The 23,885-nt window shown below is 38.3% G+C and overlaps 1 protein-coding gene across 2 annotated transcripts; it reads left to right on the forward strand.

Annotated features, from left to right (window-relative positions):
* The first annotated feature begins 426 nt into the window (after window positions 1-426).
* LOC133124939 (POU domain, class 4, transcription factor 1-like) lies at window positions 427-1,855 on the forward strand. Of its 2 annotated transcripts, XM_061236538.1 has the most exons (3): window positions 427-617; window positions 887-1,326; window positions 1,372-1,855. In XM_061236538.1, the coding sequence occupies exons 1-3, from the start codon at window positions 495-497 to the stop codon at window positions 1,853-1,855; spliced, it is 1,047 nt and encodes a 348-aa protein (XP_061092522.1). In that variant the 5' UTR covers window positions 427-494. The 2 variants fall into 2 exon arrangements, with proteins under 2 accessions (XP_061092522.1, XP_061092521.1); XM_061236537.1 differs by having other exon boundaries at window positions 887-1,855.
* The last annotated feature ends 22,030 nt before the right edge of the window (window positions 1,856-23,885 follow it).

Consider the following 23,885-nt stretch of genomic DNA (forward strand, 5'->3'; position numbering starts at 1 on the left):
TGAATTATGATCTGTACATACATTCACATACATTCAACAATTTTATCACGTATATATGAATAGCTGAGAACATGAGGATGAGAAGTGTTATGGGTATCTTATTAAAACTAGTAGTGAGGGCAGGCTCAGAACCTGAATTCACCTTATGTGTAGGTATTTAAACCTATAGTAATACCATTTGCAAAAAAGTAATCCTATCCAAGATATCCTATTTAAGCATCAGTTATCTGACGGACTGGAGAAAAATGTCTCGCGAGAGAGGCAATGCTTGCTTGACGAGATCTGAGGGGCTCAGGTGTTAGCGCTCTTCTTACCCCAGCCGCAGGAAACAGCAGACAGAGAAGTGTGACTGGGAGACTGCAGGCATTGCTGTGTGATCTTGCGGCTGAGAGCAGCACGCAAACGTTCACGCGATTATATAATTACTGGACAAGCGAGGACCGATATTTTTTCCCTCTCCCGAGCACTTTATTTATTTTTGGGAAGCTCCAAATATGATGTCAATGAACAGCAAACAGCCACATTTTGGCATGCATCCGACCTTACCTGAACACAAGTACACATCTCTGCATTCCAGTTCGGAAGCAATAAGGAGAGCTTGTCTGCAAACTCCACAGGTAAATTAAGTGAACTTATCTTTGCAGTGATTTCTATCCAAGAACGTGCATGTCTGTGGGCAAAGAGAACTTCGATGCATCCTGACAATGCATGCTTAATGTTTTTTGTCTTCCACTGCAACTCCACCATATATCATTTTAAAACAGAATCAGTGGGCTATTCTTGCTTTTTTAACGGATTCTTATAACTTCACATCGAAAAATATTTGAATATGTTGTGTTCTGACATTTGTTTCTCCTTGTTGTCCTTAATTCCACTATGAATGTAGTTGCAGAGCAACATCTTCGCCAGTCTGGATGAAACTCTCCTGGCGCGCGCCGAAGCTCTGGCCGCCGTGGATATCGCTGTCTCTCAGGGCAAAACCATCACTTTCAAGCCCGACGTATCTTACCACACGCTGAACAGTGTGCCATGCTCTTCGGCCTCCACAGTCCCACTTGCCCATCACTACCACAGTCACCATCACCACCACCAGAATGTAGAACCCTCGGACCTCATGGACCATATCACCTCGCCCTCTCTGGCCCTGATGACCAGCGGACACGATGTGGCAGGAAGCGGTGGCGGAGGAGGCGCCGGAGGCTTGATCTCAACCTCTGCTCACCGTCATTCACATATGCACGGCTTGAGCCACATTTCCCATCAGGCTATGAATATAAATTCATCTCTCACCCACCATGGGCTTTTACCCGGGCATCACGGAGGTGGGCAGAGCACAATTGGACTTACTAATAACGGACTTTCCACAATTAGCGATTCAGACACGGAGCCAAGGGAGCTGGAGGCCTTTGCAGAGCGATTCAAGCAACGGAGAATTAAACTCGGAGTGACCCAAGGGGACGTCGGTTCTGCGCTTGCAAATCTAAAAATTCCGGGTGTGGGCTGTCTTAGCCAAAGTACCATTTGTCGGTTCGAATCCTTAACTCTTTCACACAATAATATGATAGCATTAAAACCTATCCTTCAAGCTTGGTTGGAAGAGGCTGAGGGGGCCCAGAGAGAGAAAATGAGCAAACCTGATATTTTGAACGGGGGTGAAAAAAAACGAAAGAGGACATCAATAGCGGCAGCAGAAAAAAGATCTTTGGAAGCTTACTTTGCTGTTCAGCCTCGACCGTCATCAGAGAAGATTGCAGCGGTAGCAGAAAAACTGGACCTAAAAAAGAACGTGGTGCGAGTGTGGTTTTGCAACCAAAGGCAAAAGCAGAAGCGGTTAAAATTTTCTGCTGCACATTAATTAACTGACTGAACATTAGATACAGTTGTCTTTCTTTAGTTTATTTCGATTGCATTCGGGACCAAGGAACATAGATATGGACATCGTAATCAGTCTTCCTGCCATTAAAGGATGTAAACGCGGCGATAATTATGAAATTACCGGATTCAGCCTAGGCTATGTGGCTTAATGTCTGGCAGTTATTAGAGAATAAAATTCGGTCTATAATTATTTCTGAAATAGATTTGAAATTCTTGTCTACGACTGATTTGGAGATTGCCTTTTGAAATCCTTAATGATAGTTGATTTTCTTATTTAGGCAATAGCCTAATTTTCCATGACAATTTTTTTGATAGCCTAATAAAATTGCCATGAATTGTTTATAGGTTTTGTCAATATTTTCTAGGTCTGTTTTGGCAGCTATTGTATTATAGTTTCCTTTAGACTCGTGTCGAATAGGCTACATTTGGCAATTGCTGTGTTTATATAATTTTAGAAACCTGTCACTGTACTGTCTGTCTGACTTGAATTTTAGGCTTCTACGCACAAACAGCTGAAACCGATGTTCTAACGGTCTGCATGATTTAAAAGAAAGAAAGACACAGGACAAATGTATCTTGCTGCTGTAAAGTTACACATAAATTTATTTTGAATTTGCACTATAATATATAGATTATGTTCATCACAAATTGAAATGTTTGTTGGCAACAAATAGCACTGGCGCAGTTCTCAGAAGGCTGATCATGCGTTTTCAAAATAATGTTACTGGCTTTGCAAAGGGTGATTTTATAACGTAGGTCTACTGGCATGGTTCAAATTGTCCAGATTTGGAAAAGAGGATTCTCACAAATTTTAAAATGCATATGTTTGTATACTACAGTTTGCAGTGCAAACAATCTATGCAAATTAAGTGTTTAATGCCTGCTTTCACACAGAGACAACGTTGTTTATCCTATCAACATACATTATTGATTATTTATAATTATCATGTTTACAATCGGTCATGTGTGCATCATGAAAACGTCTGTCTTACACCTGTTCATTGTATGTTATTTTTCTCTGGAATTGGAATTTTATTTTTGAAGCCCTGTAAGCCAAATCCAACATCAGGGCGATGTGTTCCCAACAATCCTGAGAATCAAATTTAAATAAAGCAATCACTGTGTAAATATAATACATCTTCAGTTTATTAGGCTTCTAGCTATTTAAAACGTCAACTTCTGCTAAATATTGATGTAACTGGACGACATATAATAGTCATTTTGAATACTACCTCAACTAATACTGCCACTAGGATTGCCACTAATAGATCATCTAATCACTGCTATCAGTGTCAATGTGTTGTATATGTTGAAGAAAATATTGAACTATTCATGTTCTGCCTGTTAAGGCGAGTGATGCCATCTTATTCATTCGAAAACGTCTGAAATAGCAACAACATAGAATCTGAGTTTTTGCTCTTTTCACTATTTTTGCTAAGGAAAAGATCATAGCCAATACATCTGAAGACTGACTATTGCATAACTTATTGCATACTTATAACTATTGCATGACTGACTATTGCATGCCTCAAAAATATTCTTATTATTATTATCATCATAATTATGGACAGACCATTATATCGTCACATTGTTTCACAGTTACAATTCATGGCAATTCCTGTCATGTATTCACAGTCCATGATGATTATTTTATCAACAATGGAATGGTTTTTGTATTTAACGCACATTCATCCACTGCGTTTAATCAAAGAATGATTAAATGATGAAAAACGTATTTATAATCCTTTTACTTAAAGCTTTAAAACACAAAATCAAAGAATTAATCGCAAGTAGCCATCCATTTCTCACATTAACTTTCGAGTACATTATTCACAAAGTAGCTGAAGAGGAGGAACAATAACATTTCTGGTTAGTGGCCTGCGTTTTGATCATTTGAGACAATAATTCCTTTTTGAGTTAGCTTTTGGCTTTTTAATCCCTTTGTATGCTACTATGCTTAAGAATAATTGTGAGAATGTGAGAATAATTGGCTATATAACGTCAATCAGCCCAATGAGTTATACAATTACTTTTCAATTCTTTGGACGTTTTGTACGGTCCTTCCAAGAAGCACAAACAAAGCATAGTTTATGGAACTGTCAGACTGCTTGGCAAATCGAATGTGAGGAACAGGAGGTATGATGAGATTGATAAAGAGACAAACATTTAATGAAATCTTCAGATCTGTTTGCCCCAAACATGGTCAGAATAATAGCAAATATTAATTTTCTCCCTTTACATAAAATATGAAAGAAAAAAAACGTTACAAAGGGACGGGCAGGTGACAACGGTGACAGCTGTAGCCTACACTGGAGAAAGGTTCCGTATTAATGCTTTTGTCTGGCATTTGCCTACGGAAGTGAACATTATTACGTGAGTAAGACGTTTTGTTTTGTAGCAGCCAGTCCATCATCCTATTATATCAGGAAAGAAGGATAATCATACTTAATGTTAGCGAATAGGTCTCTAGTAGTTATATAGTTAATATTTTGTATTAGAATTAGATAAAAGATGCGCAATAGCCTACACATGCAGGTATAGTATTAAGGACTATAAACACAGGCAGAGGGTGAGTGAACATGTCAGTGAGCCTTTTTCAATGAATTTTGTATTCACACAAAAATCTTACCTATTGTAACTTTAAAATATTGATAAAAATGACATACTAGGGTACACTATTTCGTTTTATTTCATACCAGATGATACATATATTACAGTAACTATTGAGTAACACGATAAATGATGGCTGCAGTTCTGAAGTGTTTTTGGCCACTTTTGTCTTTACTGTAAATATTATTCTTGTAGCACACTGGTAATAAATGGCAGTAAGCAGTAACACAAACGAAATAAGACTTCATTAATTTCCATATTTATAATATCTATTTTGTATTTAGGGTAAATACATGTTTTGTATTGTATTTCCACGGAGTGAAGGCTTTTCAGTGGTGTTTCTCGACACACTTGAGAAACTACATTATGGCAGTTTTTCAGCACCACGAAGAGCGCCGTTGCAAATTTGAGAGCAATGCATTATTGAAAGCCTATATCAAAGAGCTATGGAGTACTGTCTTTCTAAGCCGGGCTGAAGATGAGGTCCGACAGTCTGACTGCACAAAAGCTTCGAATATGTTAATACCCGTAGGGGATGCTTTAGGTACTATTCTCAGTCGCTTCGTGCAACATATGTCTGCCTGTTTGCCTCATAGATCTATATCAATCAAGACATATGGCAGCAACAGCACTCCACAATACACCACCCTCAAAGTTCAACCAACACTTTATTTTAACTTATTGCTGAAAATAATGTGGTTTATATGGGAGTTTTGACATAAGGATCGGGCGAAACAACATTGGGAATTACCCTCTGAATATTTTATGATCATCAGAGACAGGCGAATTTTGGGAGTTGCCAATCAAACGTTCTGGGTTGAGTTTCCCGACGACGACGTGTCTTGAAAATGCCAATTGTGTCAATTTCAAGACATCTCTTGAAAATATAACGTGCGTTTCCCAAATCATGACGTGAGGAGAGCTTTTCAAGAGTAGGTAAATAAGGAGTTAGCCTACTTGAAGATATCCTCCTCTTCAGTTAATGTTTTTTTCACGAAAGTGTTTTTTCGATTAACTGATGATGTGTGAACGCCACATACTCCAAATATACGTAATTGAAATCACTGTCTTGTGGGTCATAAGGAAGTATATGTAGGAAGCAGAAACTGAGCCATGTAGGAGTACAGAGCCGGGGCACATTGGGACGCTGTATTCCAATATGACCCCGCCTATTGTACATGCATTAGTCACAATAACCTTTAGTGTAACATTGCATATTCCATGTATAAGCTACCATGCTCTTATTCGATCCTATTTACCACTCGCTCTTATCCATTTCTTCCAAGACATTAAATACGTATGAATACTGCCATATGCGGTTAGTATTGACAAAATATTGACAATTTCTGCACGACAATTATCAGATGAAAATGTAAACGGTAAGAAATGTTGGATTCATCAACCTTTTACTTGTATTAAGTGGAGATGCTTTGTGAATAACTTTTATCTCTACCGGGATATAGTCTGACTGTTAGGGTTAGTGTTACCCATTAGGCATTCCGTTTTACACAATGTGAAACTTTTATTCAACTAGCCCAACTAACTAGTTTGCAAAAAAAACATAAAACTTGTATTGCAAGCAATTTGACAGTTCACGATGAGAATGAACAACAATCAAAGTTGCAGACTATATAAACATTTCACGTTGTGTGTTTATAAAAACGTTGTCATTTCGTATAATTTTATTATCGCATATCTAGTATCTTGATAAAGATAGACGATTTTCCATCGTCCTCTTTTCAAAGATATTTTGCTGGGTGGGGAATAGGCCTATACACAAATATGAGACAAAGTAACTCTAGAAAGAATTTTAAAAAGTTCATGATGTGGTTTAAAAGTAATAAGCAATCTAGGGTCGGGACACTCTCTTTGTTTTATTTCCCTTTCTTGTCCTGATAGCTGACAAGGGGAAAAGTGGCTTTGTTAGCTAGCGAGAGATAAGTCTAATGAACGCTCCAATTCTTTGAGTGTGAACTTGCGGCGCCTTTATCGGTTGTGTTTAACACCTTGCTTTATCCCCATTCCGTGACCACTCGGGGGTGCTGGATATAGGGTAATGATAACTAGTTTACAGATAATACCACTCCATCTGATTATGGTAGTAATGCATTGTAGTTTAGGCTACAATTGAATAATACCATAGGATACACACCAGGGGCGAGTTTCCCGATGCATGTAGTAAGAATGTCTTGAAGTATCTCTTCATTTGCTCATTTCACGAGTGTTTCCCGAAACATGTCGCTGGTAAAGTAGTACATGAAATCCTAATTTTTTCCACGACATTCTGGGACTTGTCGTGAGATTCCAAGTATTGTGTGAGGCATATCCCTTTCAGCCTTCTTACTGATAGAGTGTGTTCAATACATAGCTGAACAGTCCAACATATACTGTAGTTGCACCCTGATTGCCTCTGAATCACTCTAAAACACGATCATAGGCTGAAACGATGCGGCTTGGAGAAGGCATTGTTCTACGGATCACTAGATCTCACTGGGCCGCCGAGGGATGAGGACGTAGACGGTGTATCCTAAGTGGTTAGCATGGGTAATTGGAATAGATAGGGTACAATTGGTAAGTTTAGAAATGTGCATTAACCTGTCGCAAATTGCCGCGTCCAGGTCCACAGGCAGCAAAGCATCCCACACCATCACACTACACACTACCACCACCTTGTCCGTTGGTATGATGCTCTTATTGTGAAATTGTGTATTTGCTTTGCACAGGATATATTGGGACCCATATCATCCAAAAAGTTCCACTTTTGACGAGTCTGTCCATAGAACATTATCCCAAAAGGCTTGATTTTCTTTGGAAATGCAAGTTAACCATTGATGTTTTGCTTGGTTTGTAGTAGTTTCTGCCTTGCTACATCCCCATGAGTCAAATTTTTGCCCATTCTTTCTTATTGTGGAATGATGAACACTGACTTTAGGTGAGGCTGGAGAGGCCTCTCCATCTAACTTTTATCTTTACCAGGCAGGCCAAATTCTGGCAGGCCAGCAACTTGGGAAGATTCATCAGTGTTCCAAGTGTTCTTAATTTGGAGATAATGGTTCTCATTGTGGGTTGGCCAAGAGCCTTAGAAATGGTTTTTATCCCCTTCCAGACTGATATAGTTCAATGACTGTTTTTAACATCAATTAAACTAAGAGGGAATTTTCACTTTTTCACAGGGGCGATATGGGTGTTTGATAGCTTTTTTCATAAAATACATGCAATACGATTTAAACAATGTGTATTGTCTTTTCTCCGTTTCCCTTTGTCTGATATTATATTTTGTCCAAAGCTCTGAAACCGTTCAGTGTAACAAATATGCATGAATAGAAGAAATCAGGAAGGAGGAAAATACCTTTTCATAGCACTGTATATATGAACAGTACATGGTTATTTTCAGTTTCCAAAATATGCTTTAGAGCTATATCTTATCAAACATGGAACTTAGCACACATTTTCTGTGTGAAAAACAATATTACAGTGTTGATATTGTATATGTCTCAGTTTCAGAGCTGGAAAGATTGTCAGAATGTCACCACCACATAGCTGGAGGGCAAAAAATGCCTGCCAGTGAGAATTGGTATCAATTAGACTATATTCCCAAGCCATTGTCTGGATTTTCGTTTCACTGGAGTGAAGTATTGATTAGTCATGGTATGATGTCAGATCAGTGCAAGAGAACCAGATGATCTGAAAGACCTCAACTGGAGAAAGTCTTCCCCTATATTAAGTGTCTGTGAGTTCTGGTGAGCTGTGCTTCTTGAGTGGACTCCCAGGAGAAACTAAAAACAATCTGTTCTGATACTGTAAGTCCAGTGGACCAACTGTCAACTGACAGTCAACTGTGATAGCTGGCAACTGACAAATGCTTGTTAGAATTTTCTTGATTGTTATCTGCAATGGAATGTAGGATGAATGTAGGACAATAATGGTAATGGAGGTACGGTAATGTTCTCACTCACCATTTGATGATATATCTAGTAGCCTAATGATAATGCTTTGTGAAGGTAATCTTTCATTTTTATGTTTAATTTCGTTTTAAAGAGTCCATGATTAATGTAAACTTCAGTGACACATTCCAGTCCGTTTGAATATCCCTTGATCACAAAGAGTATTTTTTCTCACTTCCCCCCTGCCTGTCACCGGTCCCCTACCGGTAAAAAAAAGTAACAAAGAATACTCCAAAAGGGTTCCCAAACTTTTGTACAGGGCCTCTTTCTTTTTTAAAAATATTATTTATAAAAATAAAAAGCAATCTTGCTTTCTAATTTTGCTGTCCATCACATACAGATTGTAACAGACATTTAAAGCGGAGCTGCCCAAATTTTTGCACCCCACTGTATCTATCACGGATTGAATTTTCAACTGCAGGATGGGGGGAGGTCGGAGGCTATAGGCCTCCTCTAAACTCTTTAGTGACTGACCCTTGAACAGTCTCAGGATCAAATGCTAAGTCAAGTCACCAAGTGATCAAGATTGATGGGAGGGTTACTCGACTAGCAGAGGGAAGTTCATACCCCAATTTTTGTATAATTAAGGACAAATTATATAGGGTAAGTCGGAACCCACATACAGGTAAAGACAGCACATGGCTTTTAGTGTCAGAAAATGGTTGTTCAGGCGGCTCACATCAGTCCGATGATAGGTCATGTGGGGCAGGAAAAAACTCATAACCATATAATGGTCCAATTTTATTGGCCGGGTATACGGGGAGACGTCCACCAGTGGTGTACGGCACCTTTTCATCCATTATCTTTATTGGAGGTCCCCTTCAAAAGAATTGGCTTGGACCTTGTGGGAACATTAGAGTGGAGCACAAAAGGCTATCGATTTGTGTTAGTCCTAGTAGACTATGTCACCCGATATCTGGAGGGAGTCCCCCTCCGCAATAGATCTGCTAAGACTATTGCGGAGGCAATGTTTCATTTTTTCTCCTGTGTCCTGAAATCCTGTGTCCCGAATGCTGAAAGTGATTCTCAGAAATCAAGGCACCTCATTTATGTCATGCACACTGAAATAGCTAGACAAGCTGGAGGTTAATGATTCCCTCAGGACTAAATTGGAGGTGCTCATAAAGATAACATGTAAAGGTCTTGTCATTCTGAAAAAACACGTTCCAAATACTCTTCTTACAAAGATTGGTCGTTCGTCGACAAGAAGCTCGCTTACAACAGCTGAGCGAATTTATGCTGCCTGAGTGTGATTACACCAGGTGGTTTATATAGGATACGTACATGTTATCCTCCTAACTTAACCTTAAACCTAGGTTTGTGCTAATGGCACTGTTGGCCCAGCAACAAGCCCTTAAATTGTAATATCCCTTGATTAAAAAAAAGAGACAGAAATTGGGCCCCTTTCAAAGAAATTCATGTTTAAAACTTTTTATCTGAGTTGTGTATAAATAGAAAGAAAACATAACCATGATTCAATGTCAGTTTCCCTCTGGCAAGTATTTTGGTACTGTATCTAAATCCGGAAACAGACTTTCAGTTCATACTGTCAGAACCTGCAAGTATTTCAGACCGCTATGGATTACAGTGCTCATATATGCCACCTGGGGGTGGTTGTGCAAACAACAAGTAATTACTGTGGAAAAAACGAAAAATCTGCCAAAAATTGGCAGATCTTTGGAGGCCAAAGCAGCAAATGAAACACAAAACCACCACAGGACTGGAATAGAAACGCAGAGCAGAAGAGTCTGTGTAAAATGCGGTGCAGCTTTCTGTGTTGTGTCCAATGTGCTGGATACGTGCTGCAGCCGTTCCTTGGGTGGCGTAAAATGGGGGTAACGCTGTACTTTGTGCTTAGTGACCAGAGACCTCGGCATCCCCAACCACTGTCGTAACCCAGTCGCCACCCGTATCAGAGGAGGAGTGTGGCAGACAGCAATAACCCTGGGTCTTGGTGGGAAGGATCCAGGGGCCACCCAAGCTGCAGAGGAATAAAGTGTTGAGGGGTGACGGGTTCAGGACCCTGTCGGGAGTGAGGTGGCAGCACTGGGATCCACGGCCTTGAGCTCCATTCCCTCTCCTTGACTGCTGAGCCTTACATCGAGCGAAGGACTCGAGTCGAGGCTGACGGTCCCTGGACCCCAGTGTAGTGCCTTCAGAGAATCACAGGGCTGGCTAGGCCTTGCCCTCTGCACTGTTGGTGTGATGTAACTGAGATTTCACAAGCATACTGGCCCCCCCCAATACATCAATTTCCTACTCACTTTGTCGCCAATATGTTCAGTCTTGTAAGAAAGGATAGTGCCTGTATACGCCTGCCATGTCTGGATTGCCATAACTCTGCACATCCTAGTGAGTAGACTGCTTGAGCATGTGGCTTCCCCAGCCACAACTGCTTCTGCATTATCTCCTCAAAGTCTGGGAGAAGAGGGATGACCAAGGGTTTCCCGCCCCCACATCCACCTCCTCTTCCTCTACAAGGAGGAAGATGGCATGATCAGCCGTAGGGGGGTCCAGGGTGGGTTAAAACCTAATACAATTAAACCCTGCGATGATCCAGATGTAGGAGAGGGAGGCCATTTCTCAGCAAATAAATGACAATCTGGCTCCCTTGTGTGCATGGAGTAGGGTCTTGCTGGCCCTTAATGCATGGCCTTAACTCAAACATACACACATCTGTCATGCCCATCCTCAGCAGGCCTCCTGAAGAGCAGGTCACACAATTATGAGACCTGCTGCCCCCATTATAAGCAAAATAAGGTCACAGTACTGCTCCCAACTGCTCGGTGGTCGTAATGCCTGAGCGGTGGAAAGGGCTGGAGGGACCAGGCAGAGAAGCACCCAGAAGTATCGGAGTGCAAAGAGCTTTCTGGCCATGTAAAAACCCCAGCCGATCTACCATCTAAAGAAAAGCTTCTTATGTCTGTAAGAAGATAATAGAACTGTTGACCAATATCATTTCAAAGCTATAGATGGGCTGTCTAGCTGCTGTAGCTCAAGGTAAGCTGACAAGGTAAGTAATAGTTTACAGCAGTATATGTAGTTGCATAAATCATCATATAATTCATATGCTTTATAATGGACAAAAAGCATTTTATTAATTTTCAGGCTGGTAATGGAAATAAGGCAGAAGTGAGTTCTGTGAGTTAAAACAGTTGGTTTGTAGTCAAATATACACTGATGAGCCAAAACATTATGGTTAATATTGTTGGTACAATAACATTGTAACATTTAAATTATTTTTGATATTTTTTTAATTGAATTGGCCATAAAAGACTACTAATAATGCTAATTTGTATTGGGCTATGTCGCTGTTAGTAGGCTATATGGGAGCACTGTACCAGGTCAAACATAGTTTATTCTGCTGGCTTATTGTGGCATTCTGTGTTCAAATTCATGGACGTCATAGTGAAACAGAGTTTTGAAATGCCCTTGCAGCAAACGTTTACATCATTTAGACCACAGAATTTACAAGTGTGAATGATTACATGTTCAGGCATGTGTACCACAGGGCGTCACATTTCATTTAGGTATAACTAAACTAATTTATATTAGTATTGTAAATGGTATAAGTCTCTTGCTTCATTTAAGCCATTTTCATTTTCAAGTGTCGCTAACCTATGTGATGATAACCTCTGGAGTTATAAAGCCTTAAATAGAACACTGCAGAAATTGGTTTGGATTGCCAGATTAAGGGATTAAACCCTGAAAACTAGTTAAAATAAACATCATTTTATATTCCCTGCTTGATGCCTTATCACATATCAATCTTTTCAGATATCAATCAATCTTTTATTCCAATGGCCATCCAATGGCTTTTGTGTTATGCAAGTTACAGGAATTAATTGGTAATGGAAGCCATCCTGAATACATACCATAAATAAATAACATCTACCAACATTACCAATACCACTATAGTGAAGGAGAAAAGGAAAAAAATAATGAGAAGAAGAAGAACCATAGCCACCTGCTTGTCATAATCACACTGAATCATACGAACACAGTAAACATAATGTAAAACCATGTGCTCAGTTCCTATCATTGTTTACCCCTTTCTTCCTGGATTTTTTATATGTGTTTTGTGTTTGGCTTCAGCTCTAAATAAATATATTTCAGTCTACTTTCAGTTCTAGATCACAAATACATTAAATCTTCCTTCAGAAGACACCCGTATGGGAAAAAATCCATGTGATTAACAGCAGAAGTGAGATGTCATAGGGACAGTAAATTCAGTATTAAATGTATTCCAAAGCACAAATTGATTTTGCAACTCCTTTGGGTCCAGGGACAAGAAGGAAAGGAAATACGTGAAAAATAATTTCACATAAACCTGACCTTCTGAATCCCTTGCATCTCCATTTCGGCAAACTTGGGGTTGCCTTAAAGTTAAATAACGGGAATTATAAAACACCCAAGTCAACAATGATGTATTTGAGTTGTGCTGAGCATTGCACTTGAGTGATTTCATGAAAAACTAATACCCTACTCACCCTGAGATCAAATATGTTCTCTGTAATTATTAGAAAAGGCAATTCGATAGGCCTCGAAGAAGCAGCAATGAACATACATAACCATTTCTTGTTTAAATATTTTTCTCACTTGCCCTCTGAAAGGTTCAAGGGAAAGAAATATGAGTTAGAATTGTATTTGCAATTGCATAATATTGCTTCCAGGAGCTATTTATTGCACACCCTCAAACAAATCATCTCCAAATATTAGTCAAGTGTAAATGTCATTTAAAAATAATCCCAGAATGTACAGTATGTTTGGATGTACCACACTGTACATGTTCCACAGTTGAGGAGTTTCAAAATGGAGTGGAGGGTATTTTGGTAAACACCTCCAAAATTTGATCTGATGACATGAATATTAGACGAGCAGTTCCAAGATCATGTTCAATTCTGTCCACCAGAAACCCAGAAACACACAAAGATATTATATGCTAGCACATGATAACTGCCTCCTTTTTAAGTAGACTTGAGCCTCAAAGGTAATTTCTACTTCATTAGTACAGTCTCCCTACTGTTCACCAAAAGACTGAGGTTCCCACTGGAGATCTCCAGATGGACATTTGAGCTCCTATAGGGAGGCTGCACATGACACACAGAGCAGCCATGAAGTCAATAAAGGGACATCCCTTGTCTGTAGTAACACTCTGCAACCCTTACACAAGCATTGTATGTTCACTCCTTAATTAAAATAAAGGCAAGAGCAAATCTGAAATAAATAATTATGGGGTATTAAAAGGCTTTTATTAGTATTAGAATTTTTTTTTTTCATTAAGAAAATAATCATTTTGAAACCTTAGATTAGAGTTGTCTCTAAAACAGAAATGCTGCAAACTGTATTGTCACTCTCTATGGTTTGTAAAAGGGGACAGGAGGGGGGTGTCAGGGGTGAAAAGGAGTGTTGAAGGCACAGGGATAATCTGTGAATAATGTCACGGGGGCTAACTGCTGGCAGCTCATCCATTTTTCATTTGCCACTCAGACAAATGAAACATGACCCCCCTCAGAACAAGGGGACCTTCTGACACTTCAAAGGGAACGCCTATGGGTGCTTTTCCTCCCGACACCCAGCTGCATCGGCCCTGTGCTCCCCAACTGGAAGCTGCCAGGGGCTCATTAACCATGAAGGCCTGGCAATGGGCTTCCTGCCACTGTAATTACACCACTGTGTACTGTGATGCCAAAGCACTTCTATAGGCAGGGTCTCCTAATTGAAAAGCAGATTGGACCTTTTGTGTTAATTAGCTGAAGAGAACAGCCCACTTGACTGCCTCACTGTAAGAGGAATGGGAGATGACCGGAATTCACCTGGAAGGAACAGCTGATTTAATTGAAGAAACATGCAGTTAAACATAAAGTTAAATTCATATAATATGTTCTGATGTGGTTAGCCCAGTTGATGTTTTATATTTCTCAAATTAATTATGCTGATTAGCACTGTCCAGTGGAGATTGTCTTACAATTATGATTACATTAATTAAACAAACAAGAAATTATACAGAACAGAAAAAGCAATGCCGTGCAATTTTAAAAGATCAAACAATTATTTTATAAAAAAATGTTTTGGACATGTCCAAGAAAGTCTCAAATTATTGATTAGTAGGATACAACTGTATATACTATTTATTTTCATAAATGCAAGATCAAAAATGAATCTTTTAAATATGAATATACATTAATATAAATATGAAAATATAGTTGTTTGTCAAGGCTTTCACAACTCTGGTCAATGTGCATATTACAATAATTCTAATAAATCCCATACACGTTCTAACAGTATATGGAATGTAACATTGTAAAATTAGAACCCAGTGCTGAGTGCAACTGCTAGAATGTTGTCATCACACCTTTGCGGCGTCATCCATAACTTTGCATAGTAATTGTTGTTTCCCTCTGGTTTATGGAAGCTTTTACAAATTTACTCATTTGCATGGCTAAAGCAAATTCTAGATGTGGATATTAGCACTGAGAAAGAGGAAGCATGAAAAAAAGACCAATATACCAGTATACTACTAGTATACCCACTGATTCATGAGGGGAAAGGAGGAAACCTGTGTTTTCGTATTAAATTAGGGTAACATCCCGCAGTTCTCAGTTTTACAGAATACTTAAAAAACTGTGTCAGATTCGATTTTGGGCAAAAATGAGATAAGCGGAGATTTGGAATCTTCAAATACTCGTCCAGCTATAAATACAAATGCGTCACAATTAGAAAATATTTATAGGCCTATAAACTGGAGTTTTTTTTTTATGAAGTGGTGACGAAAATGACGTGTGTGTTAATTGCCCGTGCCTAAGCCCCGCCCACTTTCCTGACCATGGTCAAAACATTCGTAACGAAAAACTAATACCCGTAACGTTAACATCAGTTTAATGGTAGCTTTTTTCCCCGAGAAATGTAGCTTATGATTATGGTTGCTTAGTGACTATCCCAGACACTAAAACACTTGATTTATGCAAATTGGAGCAATATTTATGGAGAAAATGACAAATAACTGCACAACATCCCTATGTTCGGAAGACCGTGTAAGCTGACAATGGTCTGAACACCTATTCACTCGTATAAGCCGTCCCAGTTCGTAGTCTCTGGTTAGCAACAGCTTCCCCACCACAATGTCACAGTGGATCACCATTAACATCCATTTAAAACTGCCTTTAAAGCCGTCTTTTAAACGATTTAAGGCTAAATGTACTGTAAAGGAAATGGGCTGATCAGTCAGCGTTTCCCTTAGTCTACACTGTATGCTAGAATGGATCGCATATGTGACTAGTACCATGCTTTTTCGTGAATGTGAATGTGAATGTGAAACCGGAAGGAATTGGAATTTACACACACATTACACAAACCAAAGTACTAAAGGCGATGTCCTGATCGATCAGGGTTTCCGCTAGTCTACAGAGACCCATATGTTGGTAACTGCCATAAAATAAAAAAGTGGGACAATAATGGCATTTATTTACTTGCGTGTTTGGAGATGCACAGTCATTACAGCTATTACGTTGGTGTGCCAAATTTCGATCCGAAGTTCTACTCTAAATATAATGTTCCATTTAGGTGTTTTAAACAAATATAAGCGATCTTATTTGAACCTGTGTTCTTCTTTACACTCCTTTTTAAGGCTGTTAATTGCAAACACTATGAATTAAATTATAGCTTATTTACTTTTCTGATAAGTAAAGACTGCTGGGAAACGTGTATTTGGCGTCCAATGGCAAGTGTTTTTAAAAATAATATTATGCAAATATGCAGCTAACTTAGCTAGTTTTGGCGGTGAAATGTGAATATCAGCTAGTTTGGATTTCTACAGTCTATGGTTGGGATATCCTAACTAAGTCATTGACGATTTAGCATTGAGCAATAATGCTGTTCAAATGTGACAGTGTGACAGTGCTAATTTCACAAGCATTTTTTTGGAGGATCTGCCACTATGTAGCCTGTGAACAATTGTGTTTTACATGCCCTAGTAAGCCGTGACGACTGCTGTCTGTTCTGGCCCCACAGTAGTGGAATGACCTTCCTGTGGATGTCAAATCAGCAGAGTCTCTGACCACTTTCAAACGCAGACTGAAGACTCATCTCTTCAGGCTGTACTCATCTCTTCAGGCTGTACCTTTCCCTTATGGCACTTATATATAGTTATATTTAGATATTGTTATATTGTATTAGATATTGTATTGTTGTACTTGGGGTATTCTAGCTGCCAACCGTGGTATGCTAGTTTAAATTGATGTATTCTTCAAGGGTTCCAATTGTATCTGTATGGTCACGCTAGGACTTACTGTCCTCTAAGATCCTCTTCACATTCGTTCCTGTGTTCGATCTGCACTTTGTTGTATGTTGCTCTGGATAAGAGCGTCTGCTAAATGCTTTGTAATGTAATGTAATATATAAAAGATAACATAAGGTAATCCAGGTGCACTGTTTCTAAAACTTAAAGCTCTAGATAAGTTTCAAGCTCTAAACCCCATAGGCTAAGTAGGGTGGGTGAGGGTGTTTTTACTAAATATGCTAGAATCAGAAAATAACTTATTATGCATAAGAAGTTGGTTGTATGGTTATCTTGGGATTGATGAATTTTCCGTCATAACGTTTCATAGATTGGTGGATGCTTTTGTGCATTGCTCCATGGAGCTTTTGAGTGTGTTGAGTGAATTTTATTGGAAGATGTTTATTAATTTAGCTAGTTAGTAAGGTAGGGCCTATGGGTAACCTTGGTGCACTTTTTGGCTATGACTACACTTGTATCTAGCTAGCCAGCTAGTGAAGTCCTTGTCCAGTGATTGAGTTGACCCACAATGTCTGAATCCATTCACAGATTTACAGTCTACCTTTACAGTCACTATAGTTACTAGAGAGAAGTGAACAACATACAGTAGCCTGTCAAAGTTTTGTAGAGGGGTGAAAATTTTAAATACACACATTTACTTTAAATACACACAAAGCAAAGCTGTCACCTGTATCTAATTTGCCGAATTTGGTGATGGAAATGGCCCAAGCACTCAGTCGAGCACAACAGTGGGATGGCTTGAATCAGCACAAACACCAATTAAATTTTCAGCAACAGCATGTTAACCAGCCTTCTGAGCTAAGCTAGGTATGTGATGGTCACAATTAACTACATAAATTAAACTGTCACATGTCTCAGAGAATGATTTTAATGGGTGAATGATGATTGTCACATAAAATGAATTTGGAAGTTTAGTTTAGGCAGCCAGACACACCTGGTTAAAATAATCGTATCGGCTATTTCCCATTGATCAGCATGCACAATAAATGTAATTGCAGTATGAATGCAAAATGTTTGCAAAATGACTTTTTTAATGAATATTGTAGCAATGGGTCAGCAAGTCCAATACAAAACAATGTTTATATGTCATCATGTTAGGAGTTATTTATAGCACTTCTGGGAACCTATGTGCATAATTTAAAGAATATTACGAAACAAATTGATAGCGATAGCATATTTCAGACATTTCAAACATGATGGCTTATTTCAGATCAGTTAAACCAATAGGTTTAGACAGGGCTAATTGATTGTTCAATACATTGAGGTATGACAACATGCATTTCCTTTTTTAGTGTAAAAACTACCAAAGTTATGCATGAACAGCTTCAAAAATAGAGAATAAGATATACAACTGTGACTGTTAAGAAGTATGACAGTACTCCAGATTACTAGTTCATGGTACTATATGGCAATAATGCTGATATACAAGGGAAAGGAAAACAGATCAGACACAATCAATGCAATGTTCTAAATGCAATTATCTTGCAACATGAAAAGACATACAGTACTGTTTCAACAAATAGCACAACTGGAAAAGGTGGAATATCAAATAAATAGTGGTAAACCTTCTACAAGAAAAAAGAAAGTCACAATGAACATATGGCACAATTCCAGTGAAATATGAAAAACTAAAAAGTAGGTGTAGTATACTATAAATGTACAGTAGGGTGTACTATAGCACATTTAAACACACCTATTGTCATTGATGTAGAGAATAAGCATGGTAAATCATTCACTCAATGCATATTATCTCTTAGGAAGTGAAAAATACCTCATTATTTTTTGCAAAAGATAAAATATTAAATAAAAAGCCGACATAATTTAAGGTTTATGATCAAGGATAAATTTCACCAGTGGAACAGGTCTACTGACAGGCTTCTGAAATCACTGTCAATTATTGCTCTAATCTGACAGTGCCAGGCACTTCAACGTCTTTATCATATCATGGTGGTATTAAAATGCTTTGTCTGGAATTCCTCTCAAGCAACTCTAAGACAGAGAGAAGAAAGCAGTCAGGTATTTTGACCAACAGAAAAGCCATGTTGGTTCAATTGCTACCATAAAATGAAGTACTTTATAAAGGAAATATAAAGTATGCATGTGAAGATTCATGCTTTAAAATGAACTCTGGGCTTTAATTTTTAATTAGGGGCTCCTAATTACAGTCATCAGACAGTGGTTCTAAATCCATTCCACTTTGCAGAGCTCCAGACAAGCCCTCAGCCCTGTGTATTTTTCCATTCCATAAATATTTGATGAAAATGGTCTGAGCTGCATCAGCTGTGCATTGCAAGCGAGTAGGCACTATGCATGCCACTGCCTTAAAGCCATGTACATTAGTGAGATGACAGAATGCAAAGAAGTAAAAAAAAGTCACCAACCAGCTTGTCAATTGATTGTATTAGATTGTATAAGAAGAGCTGGGTGTGAGCCATAATTGAGCTGACATAAATAATGAAACCAGAGCTTGAGAGTGATTAGCAGTTTGCTGAAGATATTGATGCCTCTGATAATTTGGAGCACTTGGATGGAATAAAATCAAAGCTGTGAAAAGCACAGGAAGCTGATGAATGCATTGCACTCAAGTTTAATGAAGTTGTTTGGACAGCCAGTTCCAAATTGTGGTGAATAACATTATCTTGATAAGCTATTTAAGGGAGAAAAAAGCTTGAAAAATTGTTATGCTTCCGTATGCCTTGAATGAATGATTGAAAAAAACATTCCTGAAAACATAGGCCTGGAATTTTAAATTTACTTAGATTTCAATTTAGCTTTAAGAGTTTGGTAGTTCTCTTAGTTTTAAGACATTTTTATCTTAATAAATATCTTATCTTAATAAATAATCCTCAAACGAATATTCTAGATGCTGTTATTAGGATTTGCAGCAATATACATATTACTCGGTTGTAGATATTCCAGGTATGCATACATTTTTTTATCAATGTCTTATGGATGTAGTAACCATACAGTATGTCTTTTCACTGGTAATATTTAATTCACCCAGACAGAAATAAGTAGAGTAGAAAGCCTCCATCAGCTCCACTTCTGAATTTCCATTATTAACATGAAACTTTAATATGGCTTTCATAAATTCCACCTTCAAGTGGGCTCCTTTTACCAATCGGACTGTTCTTTTGGCATGTGCAATGAAGCTAAAACTAGTCACCTTCCCATTGAAAATCTGCCTTTTTCGATGAAAAATAATTAAAATATTGAGCTTTCTCTTAACTCCTTGTGGACAGTAAATGCCAATATCAGACTCCAAAAGCGATCAAATGCCTCGAATCAAGATGCTGAAAGCTTGCTTTCACGAAGCGACTGAATACACCTGACTAATCCGAAGAGAAGCCAACTGTCCAATTCATTTTGGTCCTCTAACATGACGGGACTATGTGGACTATGTATAAAAGTGATGTAATTCCTACACAGATCACCCAATATGGATGTAAATATCCTGAAATGAAAGGCACTTTCACCTCATATTCATTGTTTAATTTAAAATACTTATGGACCGCACTGCATATTAGATACTGTGTACATCATAGTTTTAATGGATTGGAAGGTGATTCACCCATACCTTTTCATTTAGAAATGTGATGCATATGATAATTTAGTTGTGAGCTCCAAGCACATATGATATACATGGGAACAAATATAATGCAATGTAATGTTTAAACTATAATATCAAAATAAGCAAACACAGAGCATAAAACCACATACTCAGGGTGATGGTGTCTTAATACATGACAAAAATTGGGAGTTGAGGGGGGGAAGGGAGAGGTTTCTGAATCTATTTGCATATACTGCACATTGCGACCTTAATTATTTATCAGGCAACAAAGTGAATGTGTGCATTACTGCTGGAACCTGCTTCTTGAAATGTTCACTGGAAATGTGCTTGACTTCACTAAATAATACATTGCTCAGAAAAAAGCTCACATGATTGAATATCATTTCATCTTTTTCATTTGAATTACATTTCACCAGTTATAGTTTTGTCTTTATAATCTTTAAGACATTTAATGTTCATAATATAATTTAAATACTATTTATATGTTTGTTAGATATAATAAAAACCTGTATTACTGAGAAAAGAAACATAGCGTGGCAATTTCACAAGCCGTGTGTTTATTCAAAGGGAACGTGATCCAACATCATGTTATATTATTATCAATCCACTTTAGTATAAATTTCACATTGAACACCCTCTATATTCCTCAATGTAATCTCAATGTAAACTCCTTTCTAACATTGCCAATCATATGCCACAAATTTAAAAAACACAATCACCGCAAGCAATTTGCTCCTAACCCCCTTCCCTGACTCCCTCATCGCCAGATACACCCCACCACCCCTTTGTCCTACAAACCCCCACAATGCCACCACCACATTCCTGTCTACTCCAGCTGTCCATCAATCTATGGTTCAGCTCCAGTCCTTATTTATTCAATACAAAATTATGTTTAAATGTGTAAAAACCTAACAATAAAACAGCTTCAAGCTTATCAATTCTAAAATTCCACTATGGAATACACAAGGAAACACAGGCACACACATATATGCACAAATACAATTCCATAGCCTTTTTATGGAACATTGTAGAATATATTACTGCAGTTTGAAGATTTTTCAGAGACCCTAAACTATCAAGGAAAAATGAACGGCCATCCTTAAGATTCTTCATAATATCCAAAGTTTTCTATTCTATTGTGTACTAGTTCCAGGTTTATGACATGAGACCTTAGCTGGACACAGACTGCATGTACTGCACCTCACTGGTAGGGCACAATCAACTGAATTATTATTATGTGTTTTTAATCTATTTAATTGTACATTTTATATTGAGTAGTGGGCACATAAGGAAACGTAACAATAAAGTGGAAACGTAAACAATAAATAAATGGTTTTTTTTTTAATTAACATTAAAAGCAGCCAGCAGCACTCCTTTTAAAATATTGATTTGCTGTCATATACAGTCCCTCCAAAAGTATTGGAACAGTAAGGTCAATGACTTAGTTTTTGCTCTGCACTGAAGACAATTGAATTTGTACGGTGTACATGAGATGACAGATCCAAATTTCAGCTTTTATTTCCTCTATCTAGATTTTGTGTTTCTTGTTGCCCAGTTGTGTCCTATTAGACTGATTGGTTAAACAATAAATAGTTCTGAATGTCTACTTTTGGTTTTAGCCTTGGGTTTTGCCTGTGAAGACTGCATTTGTGTTAAAAAAGATAAACTAACATGAAGACCAGAGAACTGTCTTTGGGAGAAAAGCAAGCCATTTTGAAGATTAGGAAAGAGGGGAATGCAATCAGAGCCATTGCACAAGCATTGAGAATAGCTTTTGCGACAACTTGGAACGTCTTGAAAAAGAAAGAAATGGCTGGCGTACAGGTCGACCAAGCAAAACAACAGCAGTTGATGATAGAGACTGTGAGAGCTGTGAAGAGAGCAGCAATATAGAAGCTATAGAAGATACAAACCACTCATCAGTTGCAAGAATCAGAAGGCAAGATTACAATTTGCAAAGAAGTACAGAGATGAGCCACAAAAGTTCTGGATCTGGAAGTTTTATGGATGATGAGACCAAGATTAACCTCTACCAAACTTCATCATGCAGCAAGACAATGACCCAAAACACACTACAAACACAACAAAAGACTGCATTAGGGGGAAAAGTAGAAGGTTTTAGACTGCCCAAGTAAATCGCCAGACTTTTTCATCTCAACCCCAAATTTATTCAATGTATTGCAAAAACAAAGGAATTGGCTTTGCTGTTCCAATACTTTTAGAGGGGACTGTACATACCCTGTTGCATCAAACAAAACACAAGAAAACCGCACCACATGTCTCATGCATAGTCATGGGACACAGCTGGATTTTCATGACATACAAGGATACTCACAAGTGATCACAATTCTCTCTGTAATAGAAAACCAATGATGACATGTCACTGAAATGATTTTCCCAAAAACTATATAATTCATGGCTCAGATCATAAATAATATTGGAATTCACCCTTTGTCTCTAGTGTGCTGTAGGTTCTCTTTTTGTTTTATGCTATATTCTGTACAGAGTAATTTCAGAATCCTGTCCTTATTGAATTATTCAGATCCAACTAGCACTATAGATTGCTTGAATCAATCTCAGTCAGTTGGAAAAAATGGTTTCTACCTGTGGCTGCTTTGGCCTTTGGCTGTCTGGTGCGGGACTTATTTGGGTTTCTATTTTAGATGAATAAAATCTAATTTATCTTTCACACTAATGTATTTTTCAAACCATTAATCCTTTGCAGTTGAAACTAAATGCAAATAATTATGAAATGTTAAAAAGCTTCCAATGTTAAGATATGAAAACAGTATAAATGACTACTACTACTATAATAATCATAATAATAATCATATTAATAATACGTTTCTAAAAATGTTTTATTTTGAGGAAGAACCCTGAAGTGCTGGTGCCTGTGAAGGATATAAGAGAAACATGCACTTTGCAATCTGAATGGGGGGCAAACTTGTACTGGAGAGATTGGAAAGTTGAGAAATTTGTTGATCAAGATTTTGTATTCATCCAGGTTGAGATCTCTGAGAAGCATTCAGTAAGTGTAGAGAGACCTGTGATTCTTAGGGGAAGATAGAAGGTTTGTATAAACAGGCAAGGAGAGTGTCCTGTCCTCTGTCCTGATTATTCAAGACCTCTCTGCTGCCTTTGACACTGTGGATCACTCCATCCTCCTGTCCTCGCTGTCAGCAAGGGGATCTGTGGCACAGCCCTGAACTGGATCGAGTCCTACCTCTCTGGTCGCTCCGTCCAGGTGACACCTTGGCCCCCTGCCACAGGAGTTCTCCATGGCTCAGTCCTTGGCTGGCTTCTTTTCTCCATTCACACTAGATCCCTGGGCCCTGTTATTAGTGCTCATGGTTTGTCCTACCACTGCTATGCTGACGACACCCAACTATTTTGGGTGTCATCTCCTTCTCATCATCTGATGCAGGTTTTAGCCTGCATCTCTGCTAATGGTCTCGGTGCTTGTGTGAATCATTAAGACTGAAATGATCTTCATACAGGGCGGCCTGTAGCATAGTGGTTAAAGTACATGACTGGGACCAGCAAGGTCGGTGGTTCAATCCCCAGTGTAGCCACAATAAGATCCGTACAG

This window comes from Conger conger, chromosome 3 (assembly GCF_963514075.1).
Source record: "Conger conger chromosome 3, fConCon1.1, whole genome shotgun sequence".
NCBI classification, from domain to species: Eukaryota; Metazoa; Chordata; class Actinopteri; order Anguilliformes; family Congridae; genus Conger; species Conger conger.

What these genes read in the sequence shown, in the direction of transcription:
- LOC133124939 (XM_061236537.1), top strand. Translation starts at nt 495, where the DNA reads ATGATGTCAATGAACAGCAAACAGCCACATTTTGGCATGCATCCGACC. An exon ending in CTTGTCTGCAAACTCCACAG is followed by an intron (nt 618 to 886) that starts GTAAATTAAGTG and finishes CTATGAATGTAG; the next exon opens with TTGCAGAGCAACATCTTCGC.